The sequence below is a fragment of the Archocentrus centrarchus genome, chromosome 22 (assembly GCF_007364275.1).
Source record: "Archocentrus centrarchus isolate MPI-CPG fArcCen1 chromosome 22, fArcCen1, whole genome shotgun sequence".
Taxonomy (NCBI): Eukaryota; Metazoa; Chordata; class Actinopteri; order Cichliformes; family Cichlidae; genus Archocentrus; species Archocentrus centrarchus.
Genome location: NC_044367.1, coordinates 20,412,716 through 20,427,056, shown reverse-complemented (window position 1 = coordinate 20,427,056; position 14,341 = coordinate 20,412,716). Strand labels below are relative to the sequence as shown.

Below are 14,341 nucleotides of genomic sequence, written 5' to 3'. Positions count from 1 at the left end.
CTGTTCATGGTCATTTTTGTGAACAACAGAAACCATTGTTACAATAAAACTAGAATTCTGAGCACGTTTTGTGTGGATCATATGTTTCTTATACACGGGGCTGTCCATCCATTCACTCACTTAGCCATCCATACAGAGCAACGTGTTCAGAGCGGTCATCATTTCTTTTGTGTCCATTAAGTGCACCTGGCAGCCCGTGCCTTTTGAAAAAAGCCTGTTCATGGTTTATTTGTTTTAATCACTACAGAATTATTTTGGGGTGCAACACATGCCACATGTATAAAAGAATACAGTCACTTGTATTATGATTTTTCATATTTGATATAAACATTTACTAGACAAAGAATCTGACACGGTGACTGGCATGAAATTTATAATAAATTATATAGACACTGATAATGTGATGCTTGGTTTGAGACAGAACAATGAAAAGCTTCTGCACCTTCCACTACTGTAAGTGGACTACAAGCAGACACTCAGTCCTTGCTTGCATAGCCTATAAATGGGGAAATGGGGAAGCAAAACTGTCGAAAGAGAATTTCTGCAGTGGTTTCAACCCACACCGACCCGTTGCAGTCTTACTCTAAAATGCTTTTTCAAAAGCTTTATCCTGCATCTTTAATGACTGCAGCGAACAGAATACATTAGAAGATGAGACCTTTCAATAAAAAGTTTCTCCTTACAAAAATGTTTTATACGAAGGAATGCAGTGTGTTCAGTAAACATGTGTATAAGGCTTTTGTCCCTCTCTTTGCTGCATTGGAAGTGGAGCCCCTCCGATGAGGGCCCTAGCTTTAAGAGTGAGCTCCCAGCAATAAGGTCAAAAGCCGAGACTATTAATTTTGCAGTGCTCTTCATTTCTGTAAACAAGTTGATATGTACTGAGTAAAGTTTAGTTAAGTGAAAGTTAACATGAGTAAACGATGACGCCTTAAAAAATAAGGAAGCCAATCTTGGATCACTGTGGGGAATTATGCATGTGTACTGTGCCTAATGACAGCTGTAAGTTTGGCCTTATCTCTAGATTAAGCGGCAGCAGTACGATATAACATTAAGGGTCGCATGTTCCAGAAATATGTTTCTGCTCATCCTGTAAGTCACTCAAGCAAAGCATAGTTTGCATGAAAGCTCTTCCTCGGAACAACCCGAAAATCTTTCAGTGTGTCACACATACACGTGTATCAAATGGAAGGAAACATGCTCCCACATTAAAGGAGGTGAACTAATGATCTAATGAGTCACATACTGTACATCCCATGCAACAATACTAAATGAATTTAGTATGAGGGTTTCTCTTTTATAACCACCTAAAGATGAAAAAGGTAAGAGATTATTAGTTTTTTTTGACACATAATATATGCATGCAAAGAACCTACTCTTCTTGGTTCCAACGTGTGAAAACATCTGGAACAGACAGGAGCCTCTCTACTCTCCAAGAGCTCAACAAGTCTGTACAGTAGAGACAGTTACAATTATCATAGGAATTATTATTTAGTTGCTATTATGTAAAGCGTACAGTAGTTGCAGCAGTGAACACTGGGGATCCTAAATACTGCAGAAACATAATTTAATGCAGTGCTCCACTGATATACAAGCTAAGGTTGAATGGGAATGTATAGGGTTACTGTGCACAAATCACATTGGCATGTTGTCAAATAGAAATGCATGATATCTTATAGCTATATTCAAAATTATTCAGCATTTGACATTCTCATGCATACAACCACAAGAAGCGAGTCCATTGAAAAATAGTCCAAGCAGTGTTTTTTTGTTGGTTTTTTTTTCCTGTGGAAATGGCAGAGAACCTAATGAGACATTAAAACGTGTGCTGCTGTCCAGAGTGTGTGGATACAGACAGGAAAAGGAGGGCGCAGCGACGGCTCACTTCTGCATGTCACACTGCAACAGGAGCACGATGGACGGATCGCTCTTTGCCGCCTCTTTGAACTCCTCCAGCGAGATCTGGTCGTCGTTGTTTTTATCCATTTTACTGAAGATCTTGTCCACCCTCTGCTCTGGTGTCAAACCGTCCTCATTCATTTTCATCATGATCACTGTGCCCACCATTTTGTAGATAGCCTGTGGGTGAGGTGCAGCAAGAAGTTAGCTGGGAACTGTGGTTTATTATGCATTAATAAAAGATCATTACAATATTACAAATGTGGTATTGCACAAGTGTGTAAACATAATTTGAGTTGATTGTTTTTCAATGTGGGAAAAAATTATTTGGACTTTTTTATTTAAGTAAAAGTTATAATTCCACTCAAATAGTGCACAAGTTGTATAACCAAATACATATTGAATGGCACTCATAATCACATACATTATATTAGTGGATCATTGCAGCTCTTCATGATGTTAATACTTCCTGGGTAGCTCTATAATAATGCAATTTATCTGCAAAATAAGTAAATCCAAATCTTCTTTTGGCTGCTCCGTTATCCACAAGGAGTCACCACAGCAGGTGGAGCTGCATGTTTGATTTTGTGTACTTTTATATGCCAGATGCCCTTCCTGATGCAACACTCCCAGGGCTCTGTCTCCACCTGGTCTCAAACCAGAGATCATTTGCGTGTTAGGTGACTGTGTTAACCGCTTCACTATTGAGCCACTTACAAACTAACAAGCAAAAAGCTTTACATAAAACAGTATAAAGAATACATAGTAAAATATTTGAATTCTAAATACAGTAGAGTAGAAGCTATGAGCCATGTCTGTTAATCAACTGATGATGCTCTAAGCACTGAAAATGGTTGTATAACAGCTAGATGGGTCAGTTGTGGACCCTGCATAGTGGCTCCTTTAAACATATTATAATATTCCTTTTTGAGTGCAATAGCTATTCTGCAGTGAGTGGGATCCATTCAAGCTCAGTCATGTTCTAAATGCATGAATTTGTGTGCCTCCTCTTAATGCTTTTGTTATTTTTAAAGCCCCATTTATTCATTTATTTATTTTCAAATGTTTTTATTCTTTTCAAGTGCTTTTTAAGCAACTAAGCATTTGTAATGTACGATGACAATAAAGGCTTAAAAGTGACACTATCAGAGTGCTCAAACTTCCAAATGTCAAAATTACTGAAAAAAAAAAACAAAAAACAGCAAATTCACACATTTAAAAAGCTGGAATCAGAGTATTCTCTTTGCGCCACTCTTTGCTTCGAGGTGATTTATTCCAAAGCTGTAAGTCTTATTTCAGTGAGAGTCACACTTTTTCACTTATAAACTGTGAGGAAAGTTCATGGTAAAAAGAAATAAATAAAAATAGTTTGATAGGCGTGTTTTGAAGCCTTTTCAGCTAGTCTGCTTTCTGTCTTCTTTGGACGCTCTTAATCACAGCAGAGCAAAATGCCAGACATAATGAAACCTACCTAAACACTGAGAATTCAATTATGTGAAAAACATCTTCATTAATAGCGTTAAAAACTTTCAGTCTATAAGAACATATCTGAACACAGATCTTTCTGGCGGGGCTTTTCCAGAAATAGAAAGATGTAATTCAATACAACTGCAGTTTTGTCATTAGGAAACTGTGTCTGTACTCAAGGCACTGCAGGTGTGCAGGAGACTGATAACAGCACCAAAAAAAAAAAAAGAGCCAGTCCCCTGATGAGCAAAGGCTTAATGACTCTATAATCCCTCACCTCGATTATCTCCAGCATCTCCACTCTGGTGATTTTGCCATCACCATCCAGGTCATACATGTTGAAGGCCCAGTTAAGTTTCTGCTCAAAGCTGCCGCGGGATGTGATGGACAGAGCACAGATGAACTCTCGGAAGTCAATGGTCCCATCTCCATTTTTGTCAAAGGTTCTGAATGCGTGTTGTGCAAATTTTGACGCATCACCATAGGGAAAGAACTGCAAGAAAAAAAAAAAAGAGATCAACCAGCGCTTTCTTGTGACAGCATTAGTGCAGCTTTTGAAAAGGGAAAATAACTGCTGACTGCTGTATGATTAAAGTTTACACAACAAATAACTCTAACAGATGTGAAAGAGGCAGCGGATAAAGAAGAGAGGGAGCTGGTGTACACAAACCTTCACATAAAGCTGCTGGAACTCCTCCAGATTCAGCCTGCCACTGGGGCAGTCCTTCAAGAAGCCTTTGTACCACTGCTTCAGCTCATGTTCATTAAATTCTGTGTTCTTCACCAGATCCTCCATCACCTCAGGAGTCAGCTTGCTGTTCTGCTTTCCCATATTTCCTGTGGTGCAAGAACACGTGAATAATGCATTTGCCTATGCTTCAGCTTGAAAAATATCTTTCAAATTTCCACTTCAAAAAATTCAGTACAGAGTGTAAAATCTGTTCTTTTTCTTCTGGGATGGCAGCAAATATTGCCCCGGTGCTCATGTTCTATTTCTGTCCCCTCAGCCTGTTTGTGCCAGTCAGTGGCCCGGGTAGCACTGACCTGGATCAACACCATCAGAGCAGATCCAGTTCATCAAATGTTCGATCGCTGCTATCAAGTTTCCACTGCAAACACTGTCCTATAACCTGACAATGACAACAAAGGCTGTGCTTGCTTGTAAAAGAAAGGCTGCTGCAGTAAATCCACAGACATGAGTAAGGGCAGCGTGCAGGAGCACACAGCAGGCCCGGTGTGATATGCATCAATACAAAATATAACTGAGTGGTCTGTATATAATGCAGTGTTTAAAGCAGCTGTGGGAAATCCACACACCACTGGGTTAGTTTGTTATCCCCACTGAACACCCCAGCAGCAATCTTTAACAACTTGAACAACGCCAGGGCAGTCCACCAGAAGCTCCACATTCATTAATTATTTACTCATCATGTGGCGAATGACATAAGTGGCTAAGGATGCGTCAATTTCCATTACATAATTTAACAAATGAGAGACCAGAATATTATTTGTAATTCAAACACAGGCCATTGTGGGAGTGTCCACAACTTGAGACCAACATATGGTCCACATCTCTGCAGCATGACAGCAGGCTGGACAGTTCCACCACAGACAGCACTGCATTGGCTTGGGCCTTCCACAACAAACGGCAGAAACGTGTGCTGCAGCCAAAATCACTGCAAACCACAGCTTTTAATGTCCATCCCCTGCGTGTCATAGAACCGAGCCTGGCGAGCGCGATTGGTAATTACAGTAACAGATGTTGGGTATTATCTCTAAAATAAGCTACAGCGAATGACCTTGAGGAGCAACATTTTGCAGGAACATGACAAAACTATTTCACGGAGCGTTGAGCTGAGAGAAACGGCTCGGCGCGATGCAAACTGCGGCGTTTAATAGAAATATCAGCCACATAGCGCACAGGCCACAGGTATGAATGAGTCGTTCTGCCGAACACAGGCCATCGGATGCTATTTTATTTCACGCTTTGGGCAATGACATCTGAGTTAATGCTATTAAAGCTAACCGCCTCCTGTGAGAGCAGAGAGGGAGACGCTGCTGCATTCCGATGGAAACGACGCAGTGAGAGTATTTTCAGATTAGATCCCCTCTCATCCTGCTCCTAATGACATCTTTCCGTGCGCATCGGGGCAGCAAACATGTCAAAATGCAAGAACCAAACAGCTATTTTTAAAACACAACACAGCCCCCTCGGTGCCACCGCAGAGCCACACTGTGGAGGGGGTTTTTTTTAAAAGCCCTTTAAGTGCAGAAATCTTGGTGACATTTTGTAAATTCTCCAAATCATCGCTCTCTGTATTATTTTTGTTTTTCTGGCTGTTTCCAGTTAAAACGCAGAGGCTTTATTTTTAAGGGATGCGCAGGTGCCAGAGAGGCAGCCCTCTCCTCAATCCCCATTCATTCATACAGAAGGAAAATATGAAACATAATGCGTATAAACCACTGCTGCATATATAATCTGAAATAGATCTAAGACATGCCAGAGAGCTAAAAGTGCACGCACTTCTTACCTTATTATTTGGCGATTCTCTATCGGAATAAATCTGCTCTGGCTTCTGCAAAGTACAGAAAACCTCCTGCCGATGAAAACGTTTGCCCAAAAGGGATTATTCTCAACAAGGCTCGCCCTCTTTTAGAAAAAAAAAAATCACCCGCTAATGAAATTTCTGGATTTTCCCGACGTTATTCCAGATGAGGCGCAGCAGAGACCGATCCCACGCCAGTCTTTGGTTATGCGACTACAGGAGCGCGGCGTCACCCGTGTGCATCACAGCCTGATCATAAGTTCGCTGTAGCTACTGCTGCTCGGTTTGGGTTCAGCCTGATCCTGTCACGTTATAACCGGATCTTCATCGTGATGAGGATGGTCAGCTTGAAATTTCATCATCAGGAAATTAACATGTTGGATGTCTCCGTGCGCAAGATTGTTAGATGCGCCTATTATTTATTGCGACTAACTGGCAACTGGATTTAATAAATCCAACTGTGAAAATTTTTCACTTTAAGAAGAGTAAATGCATTTCGTTACAAATCTGGAGTGTATGCAGAGTAGTGGCCATGTTGTAGAAAACCTGTTACCCCAACCGCCTTCCAAATTTTGGCCACAACCCAAATTAAAGTCTAAAAATTTTGCATGTTATAAATATTTGGACTTTTGTTGTCCAAAGCCCTTCAAGTTGATCCAAACACAAGATTTTACCTTACTTACCTACTGCCAAAGCTGTCCAGCTGTGTCCCTTGGCCATCTTCAAATGTGTACCCCAAGGTCACATTTAGTTTAGTTTTAAAGCCTCCCCCTAACATTTGGAAGACAAAATCCTGATGGGAAATGATGGTAAATTCTCAGCCCAAATAAAAGTTTTTTGTTGTTGTTGTTTTTTTCACAAAATAATGTTAAATTTGTCTGCAAACAGTGCACACATGCTGTTATGTATGGAAAGAGCTAACACATGCACTATCTTGTCCACAATAACACTGGATTTAAGTCTTAAGTGACCCCAGAGCTCTCACAGGCCTCTGTCTGTGAAAAATGGACCCGTCTCTTAAGGCGTCCATGGGGGATTTTTTCATCCATGTAAGCAAGCCAGTGTGAATCTAACCTTTCACGTCTCCATGGTGATTAAAAAGTCTAGATTTGGCATTTAATTTCTTGCTTTTAAAGTTGCGGGGGATTATGCGCACACACACACACACACACACACACACACACACACACACACACACACACACACACACACACACACACATCAGTTGCCCATGAATGCGGCCAAAGTTTTAAATAATGAGGTCACTGTATGTTCAAATAATCCTCATGAATCAGAGGCTCAGGCTTCAGATTTATTCATGCACCTTTTTCTATTTTTGAATCCATATCATGTAAAAGACAGGAGATGTAGTTTCAGGCATGCAGCCCCACTGCTGTACAAACCTTCTGTCAGGTGAAAGCTGCCTTAAAGGGAGAGACTCTGGCTGGTTTCAGACAGTGGGTGTACCAGGCCAAAGAAGGGTTATTCTGAATTGTGAGTAATGCAAAGCTACTCTAGCAGAGCCCAAGAATAAAAACATGGAGTTGGAAATTAGCGTAATTAGTCAACTTTAATATCTAGATCCTACTTACCTGATCTCAACAGTCTGTGACATAATCTTTTTTTTTAATCATTTCAGGAGATACACATGGTGCATGTTCCAGAGCAAATCTGTCTTTACTTAGCAGATTTTAGATCAGGTAATAATTAAGAAAAATTTTTTTATAGCACTCATTCTGACCTATCACAGTGCCCCAGAAAATAATGACTGTTTGAAAGCGAACCAGCACAGTGCACAATACCAGGGCCTTGAAACTGACGCAGCTGAATACCGTTTAGTCATTATTAACTACATTATTAACACATTTACTTTTTATGCCGTGATGTCAAAAAGTCTTCAGTGAATTATAAAAGACTAGCAGCTCATTTCTGCCCTGAAAAAGGAATTTCTGTTACTTACAGTACCATTAATTTCATTCCAAAATTGGCTCTGTTCTAAGTCTCAAGGACCTAAAATAAAAAAATAAAAAATTGGATTGGATCACACATATATAAGGCATGTATTTTACCAGAACTACATTATATACCGTGTTAGTTTTTAGGTATCCTCATCAACAGTAGGTACAACATTTAAGAAGTGAACCTGTTTCGGATTCACGGGGACCCCCTTGAGAGCCCCACAGAGAAACCTGGACGGTCCCTGTACACCGGTTTGAGAGGCACAGATATAGGTCACCTTTGTTAAATCATGTGTGTTGAAGAGCAGACAAGGCTGCCAGCCAAAACAATTCTCAGATGTGTGGACCTAGATTTAAACCACCACCTATTCAGGATGATTGGGTACTGTATAAAAATGAGTGCTAACTGTGGTTCAAGCCAAAGGCAACCAGACCCTTACAATGATGTGACCCAAAAAAAAAAAAAGTCTGCATTGCACACAAACATCTCTGATTATTTGATTTCTTAATTTAATGCTCACATACAATACAGCATACACATACATTTTCCTTTACATCTCACAAACACAAAAGCAAACAGCTGAATACGTTGATAACTTTTAGCACCATATAGAGTACTGATCCACTCAGCTTTCTCTAAAAGTCTTATTCATAGTGACTTTCAAAATAAAAAAAAAGCTTAGTTTGATCTCACTAGGCATGGCTTACATGTAATATCTTTACAGCAGCATTCACTTACAAAGGTTAATTGATTAAAAAAGGATGCATACTGTACACCAAAAGTGGTATACAAAAGCAATATTATCTTATATACCCATTTACATGGCCTTTTGGGTTTTCTCAGTAAAACATTTAAATGTGTAATGTGTTCTCACAACTTGTGTATCAACACTGATGCGCAATAAAAACATAGAAACATATAATTAAAAAAAATGTTCTTATGACTGTACATAAAGAGGCTATGGAGATAAGTGGCATGTAACAACCTTGCATATTAAAACATTAATATATCACGTTCACAAAGCTCTCATTTTTCTTTATATATTGTTTATGTACAAGAGAGCTGCAGTCTTTCTACGTAGGCTATTCTGTTTTGTTAGGCTGTACTGTTTTTAATATTAAAATGATAATTTTAAAAAAGAAAGGCAAATTCAATGGGAACATTACTTTTTTTTGGTTAGAAAGTAATGTGAAAAAATAGTATCAAAAATGATTTTCGAAATCTCTCAATCAAAAAGCAATGTAGTCTTTAATGCACCGTTTTTTAAAGTACAGTCATAGATATGTTTTTCAGCTCTGTAAACACGAGTAAACAAGATCGGATAGTGACATTTGACAAAGTGAGAGTTTCTGAAGGTATAAAGTGTTTTCTGTTATACATTTCTTGTCAGATGACAGATATACTGTATACATAATCTGCAGCAGTCAGATGTTCTGCTAACGAAGGTTTGTGAGACCAAAGTTGACATTATTTTAATGATTACAAATATGTTGTATGAGGTTTATGAAGGGTGTATTCCACAATATGATGGTTTTAGGTTTAAATCTATGCCAAACGTAAGACAAGAGGGAGAGATGAATTATAAATCTGGAAATCTTAGCAAAACCCTCATTTCTGCTCTGCAAGCCAATGGCAAGGGAGTAAGGTGTCCAGGTCTGAGGTGCACCAGTCCAGACTCAAACTGCTCATAGAGTCACTCTGCCCGCAAGTATTTTATAATATCAATATGAAGTGGTTGCGTGTAGAGGTCAATAGACACGCCTGAATCTGCAGCTCCTCTTTGCTTTACTTAGCTTTACGCAGTGTTTGCTTATTGTTTAGCTGTCTGGCTGTTTTGGTTCAATCTCATAGCATAGTGCAATGGTTTACATAGTCACCTAATGCGTGAAAAAGCCTCAGTTCAGTCCTGGGAGGAGACACAAATCCCTTAGGTGTTGTGTCAGGAAGGGCATGCAGCATAGAAATCTGCCAAATCAAACATGTGGAGCTACCTGCTGTGGCAACCCCTTGTGACTAAGGGGGCAGCTGAAAGTAGTTCCTTTTTTTCATAGCATAATTTTAAACTGATTTGAGTGAAGACCCTCTCAACTGATTTATACTCTATCTGCTCAGCACCAAAGGGCAGATGGACACAGTTAGAGACCTGCCGGTGAACAAAAAGGAGCATCTGGCAGCTTAGGTGTCGGTGGAGACCAAAAACAGAGCCAAAAGAAAGTAAAAATTTGATTTAAGTTTACCAGGTGGCCAGAAATATGACACCAAATGAATGATAAGGTTATTAAAATACTCACTACCATGTCTGGCATAGTAACTTTTAAAGAAAAAAAAAATCAATATTTGCAGATTTTTGTGATGCTAGCAAATTGGAGAACCTAACATTAACAAGACTAAGCTGGATCCCCCTTTCTTGCTGTGTGACCTTGCTAATGTTAAGATGCTAAAGTTACCAACAAATACCTTCATGAACGAGATATATGAAAGACTGAAGACAGCCATTCAGTAACACATTGCTTTCTTAGATTTTCATTCTCTTACCTTCTCATTCAGGGTTGAAAAAGGAAATAAATAGTGGCAGAAGTAGTAACCTATTTGCTTTTATACTTTTGTGGCATAAAAGGAAGCGAAGCTCCTTACTTCTGGGGACCCTAAATGAAGTGACGCGCCTCATGATGCTCGAGATTCTACTTCCTTCCCATTGGCTCACAGACCTGGAGTCCTCAGATGTGACCTTCCTCAAATATTCTGCTGGATTTAAGAGGGTAAATAAACTGTAGACAGTTTTCAGAACTTCGTCTGCTTAAGCTTGTCGATGTGGTAGCAAAGCTTCAAGGCCGGCCCCAGTTTGAGTCCGAGGTACTTCATGATCATGTCACTCTTTAGGAGTAACAAAGCGTTTCCATCTATCTCCTGTGAAAGGCAGAGGAGGATGGGGTCAGTGAGGAGCTGAGGTTTATTCTAGACAGTTAAATCAGCAGCGTAACACTTACATGCTTCCTGAAGACATCTGCGTGAGGGCCTAGAGCCTGGGGATCTGCATCTCTGATGAACCAAACAACATCTTCCACAGACCAGGTGGATGGATCTTTATTGGGTGGAGCTTTGGAATCCTGCAACTCTGAAGACGCATTATAACCTCAAGAAAGAAAAAAGAAAAGATGGGAGCTTTACTTTTGTACTTCAGAAAAACAATGCTTGTTTTATCTTGTGATGTTGTCTTACCTGTCCTGTTGTTTTCCGGGAACGTGTTTGGGCTGGTGGACGACTGCCTGCACATGGAGGCTGAGCCATTAGAGAACTGCTGTGAAGAACGAAACCCGTAGGTGGACTTTGGTGAGTAGGACGAGCTTATGGAGCTGAATGCAGAATCGCCAGGGTCAACAGAGTAGCGTTTGCCATCTGACTGGTCTAAATGGTAGTCTTCAGCCATGGAGGTTTCAGCTAAAGACAAGATGGAGACTTGTATTAGCAATGAAAATCCCGCACAGATTCAAAGCATTTGTTTATATTAGTTGAGGAACTTAATTTAGAAGTACCATCTGACTGGTAGGAGCCACCGCTGTGCTGGGTAATGGGCTGATCACTGAAAAGGTTTTCACAGTGCAAGCTGCGACAGAGTTTCTTCAGAAAACGAAGCACATAGTCGATGCTGTTCACCACGGGGAGGCTCAGAAGATGCTGCTTCCCATCAAATGTGGCTGGGAGAGCAAAGCAGAGGACCACTTGAAATGCAGCTTAAACAAAGTTTCTTACAAGTCAGATCATGAAACCTTTACTAATGGTCATTTTTTTTTCTCAGTAACACCTTAGAGAAAGTGCTAAAGAAGCTATTAAACAAACAGATAACAACACCTGAGGGGGTTCTTTGTACAACACCTGATATTTTTTCTCCCCCGTAGCCTTGTGTGAGGAGAGTGAACACCGTTTTCTGCTGGAAAGCGCTGTCGATGCAGCCTTGAACGGCCTGCTGCAGCACCACAGAGGGTCTGTCGGGCCCGAAGTGATCAGGAAGCAGCTGTATCTTCTTCCTGTCCAGATTGGGACCCGTGTTGGCCTGTTTGTTGATGTAGATGCAGACTGAAAAACACAAGTGGAGAAAACGAAGGGAAGGGAGAAATAGCAGAATGAAGTAAGGAAAAAGAACTGATTATACAATCTTTTGGTGTCTTTGAGCTGACAAAGAAGCACTTTAAGCTTCTTACGTGGGATTAAGAGCATATTTTATCTTACCTGTGAGCACCTGGGGCGTGGCAGAGTGGGGGATGGTGGCAGCATCCTGAGGAATGGAGCTCATATCGGGCTCAGGGGTGCTGCTGGGTGGAGAAATAGCCAATGGAGTCATCACCATCCTGGGTTTGAGCTGCAGAGGAAGAAGCAGGTTTTGTCTGCCTGTTTTGGAAGTATCATTTATTTATGCATACTAAATCATGTAGGGAGGGTTAGGGTTGCTTAATGCTATAGTTTTTATGCTTTGGTGCGTATGAAAAGAAAACAGATATGTTTCTAATGTCCTATTTGGGCTAAAAAAAATAATTCCATAACACAACAGAACAAAGCCTCACAGATGTTAACTCCCACTCTGTTTATGCTCGGATCCCACAAAATCTGAAGGGCATGCAGTCTGTCTGTCTGTGTACACATGTATTTTTAAACACACTGCACCCACACACACACCACATCTCATCCACCAGTCGCCACCCCCCCACCCCCACCCCATTCCCATCTGGCTGACCTTGAAGCCCGGCTTTCTCCCCCTCTTCTTGGGTACTTTGAGTGGAGGGAGTGATTCAGGGTAGCGATTAGGAAAATCCATCTTGGCGACATTGCGGAGTGGAGGTCTCCCTCTCTTCCTGCCCGGTATCTTCCCCGACTGGCTGGGGATGAAGGAAGGAGCCACTGCAGCTGATTGCATCTCACCGTTGTTGCTGTCTGATTTCTGTGCTGTTGCTGCAGGTACGCTCATTTGTAGCTGGACACAAAGGAAATAAGGAGTGAGCTCAAGCAAGAGCAAGAGAAATACATTAAAAACATGCACTTTAGTTGCACATCAATACTCCTCTATAGAAGCTACATAGTAGAGTGCAACATTAGCATCAATTCAGAGGAAGCAGAGGGGGATTGGCAAATGTGTACCAACAGTAACATCCAAACAGGAGGAGACTGCAGAATACTCAGCTGAGCAATGCGGTGAGAGGAGCAGCATTTAGCTGAGCACCATAATAATCAAACAACACACAAAGGCAGCTATGCATGTGCTGTGGAGGAAACAGCACCTCCATCCTGCACTGATAACACACCAATAAACCTGAGAGAGGGAGGGGTGACTATTACCTGCTATCTTCTATTGTGAAAGCCCACAACCTTTTGTTTTCAATCCCAGGAGCCTAAAGGTGACTACAAAGTTAAATCCCTTGCAGTGCAGGAAAAGCCATCTTGCTTTTTTCTAGTCTCCCTTTGGTTAACACACCGCTGCTGCTGCTGCTGCGCTGCTGCTGCTGCTGGGCACACAGGCTGCAGACATCTCATTAGACTAATGCATTCAGCAGTGGCAGAAGGAGGGGGGGAAATTGACTTCACCATGGCTACCCAGCTATGAATTACCATTATCATGACAGCTTCCAGCCTATTCTTAAAATAAAGGAGTAGAAGCAGCTACTAAATAAAAGAAATCTTCCCCTGCAGCATAACAACTAACCGGAAACAAGCCATTTGCATGCCTCCAAATGTATTTTAAGGAGATTTGTGAAAGGATGCAGCATGTAAACAAACAATAACCGGTCAGCAGGCACTCACCATCCAAAGCAGATGTGGAGATGTGTAGTATCCCTACGCTCCGTGCCGTGGTTCCTATATTTTCTCCTGCTACCAATAGCAGAGCACAGATCTCAAAGCGAGGCGGATTCCACTGTAATACTGTATATCTGTCTGTGTGTGTGTGAGAGCGTGTATGTGAGTGTACAACACAGACAGACAGAGAGCGAGTGACAGTGTGTGTGTGTGTGTGTGTGTGTGTGTGTGTGCATCTGTGTGTATGTGTGTGCATTAAAAAGAGAGAGAGAGAGAGAGAGAGGGAGGGAGGGAGAAAGTGCTCCTCTGTTGTCATGGCAACAAGCCTGTAAGCCCTGACAGTTGTCTACCATGTTTTGTCTGCAACTCAGGCTCAGTGCTTTGGAGGCATAATTAGAGCCAAGACAGATTTTCAGCTGTCAGTTATTATAAGAATGAGATATCTGTGTTTTTTTTGTTTTGTTTTGTTTTGTTTTACATTTTGTACTTCAGTGTTATTGTGTTATGGTTTATACTGAAATTAAAGAAAATTACATTTAGTGCTTTGGTGAACAGCTGATGAATTCATTAATCTACCACATCTATCAAAATGATCATCTCACTCATGTTCTTAAGTAAAAATGACCCCCCCCCCCCCCCCCCCCCCCCCCCCCCCCCCAGATGAGAGGAGTCTGTGCTTTTCTTTG

The 14,341-nt window shown here is 41.1% G+C and overlaps 2 protein-coding genes across 3 annotated transcripts; both read right to left on the bottom strand.

Moving 5' to 3' along the window:
- Positions 1–197: 197 nt before the first annotated feature.
- Positions 198–6,201, bottom strand: vsnl1b (visinin-like 1b). Its single transcript, XM_030719571.1, has 4 exons — positions 5,898–6,201; positions 4,037–4,203; positions 3,644–3,859; positions 198–2,079 (listed from the first exon to the last, which is right to left on the bottom strand). The coding sequence occupies exons 2-4, from the start codon at positions 4,196–4,198 to the stop codon at positions 1,882–1,884; spliced, it is 576 nt and encodes a 191-aa protein (XP_030575431.1). The 5' UTR covers positions 4,199–4,203; positions 5,898–6,201; the 3' UTR covers positions 198–1,881.
- A 2,191-nt stretch (positions 6,202–8,392) lies between these two features.
- LOC115801354 (sex comb on midleg-like protein 4) lies at positions 8,393–13,867 on the bottom strand. Of its 2 annotated transcripts, none has more exons than XM_030759128.1 (8): positions 13,662–13,867; positions 12,601–12,837; positions 12,099–12,228; positions 11,745–11,945; positions 11,405–11,566; positions 11,091–11,309; positions 10,859–11,004; positions 8,393–10,778 (listed from the first exon to the last, which is right to left on the bottom strand). In XM_030759128.1, exons 1-8 carry the CDS (start codon positions 13,662–13,664, stop codon positions 10,653–10,655), a joined length of 1,224 nt encoding a protein of 407 aa, XP_030614988.1. In that variant the 5' UTR covers positions 13,665–13,867; the 3' UTR covers positions 8,393–10,652. The 2 variants fall into 2 exon arrangements, with proteins under 2 accessions (XP_030614988.1, XP_030614986.1); XM_030759126.1 differs by lacking the exon at positions 13,662–13,867 and adding an exon at positions 13,200–13,335 and having other exon boundaries at positions 11,721–11,945.
- Positions 13,868–14,341: the final 474 nt, after the last annotated feature.

Bases quoted from the DNA above. Each gene is read 5' to 3' on its own strand.
- vsnl1b (XM_030719571.1), bottom strand. From the start codon at position 4,198: ATGGGAAAGCAGAACAGCAAGCTGACTCCTGAGGTGATGGAGGATCTG. The intron at 3,860-4,036 runs GTTTGTGTACAC...TTTTTCTTGCAG, and splicing joins TCCAGCAGCTTTATGTGAAG to TTCTTTCCCTATGGTGATGC. The intron at 2,080-3,643 runs GTGAGGGATTAT...CCTCACCCACAG, and splicing joins AGATGCTGGAGATAATCGAG to GCTATCTACAAAATGGTGGG.
- LOC115801354 (XM_030759126.1), bottom strand. From the start codon at position 12,831: ATGAGCGTACCTGCAGCAACAGCACAGAAATCAGACAGCAACAACGGT. The intron at 11,567-11,720 runs GTGTTGTTATCT...TTGCTCTCCCAG, and splicing joins TGTACAAAGAACCCCCTCAG to CCACATTTGATGGGAAGCAG. The intron at 11,005-11,090 runs GTAAGACAACAT...TTCTTTCTTGAG, and splicing joins CCCGGAAAACAACAGGACAG to GTTATAATGCGTCTTCAGAG.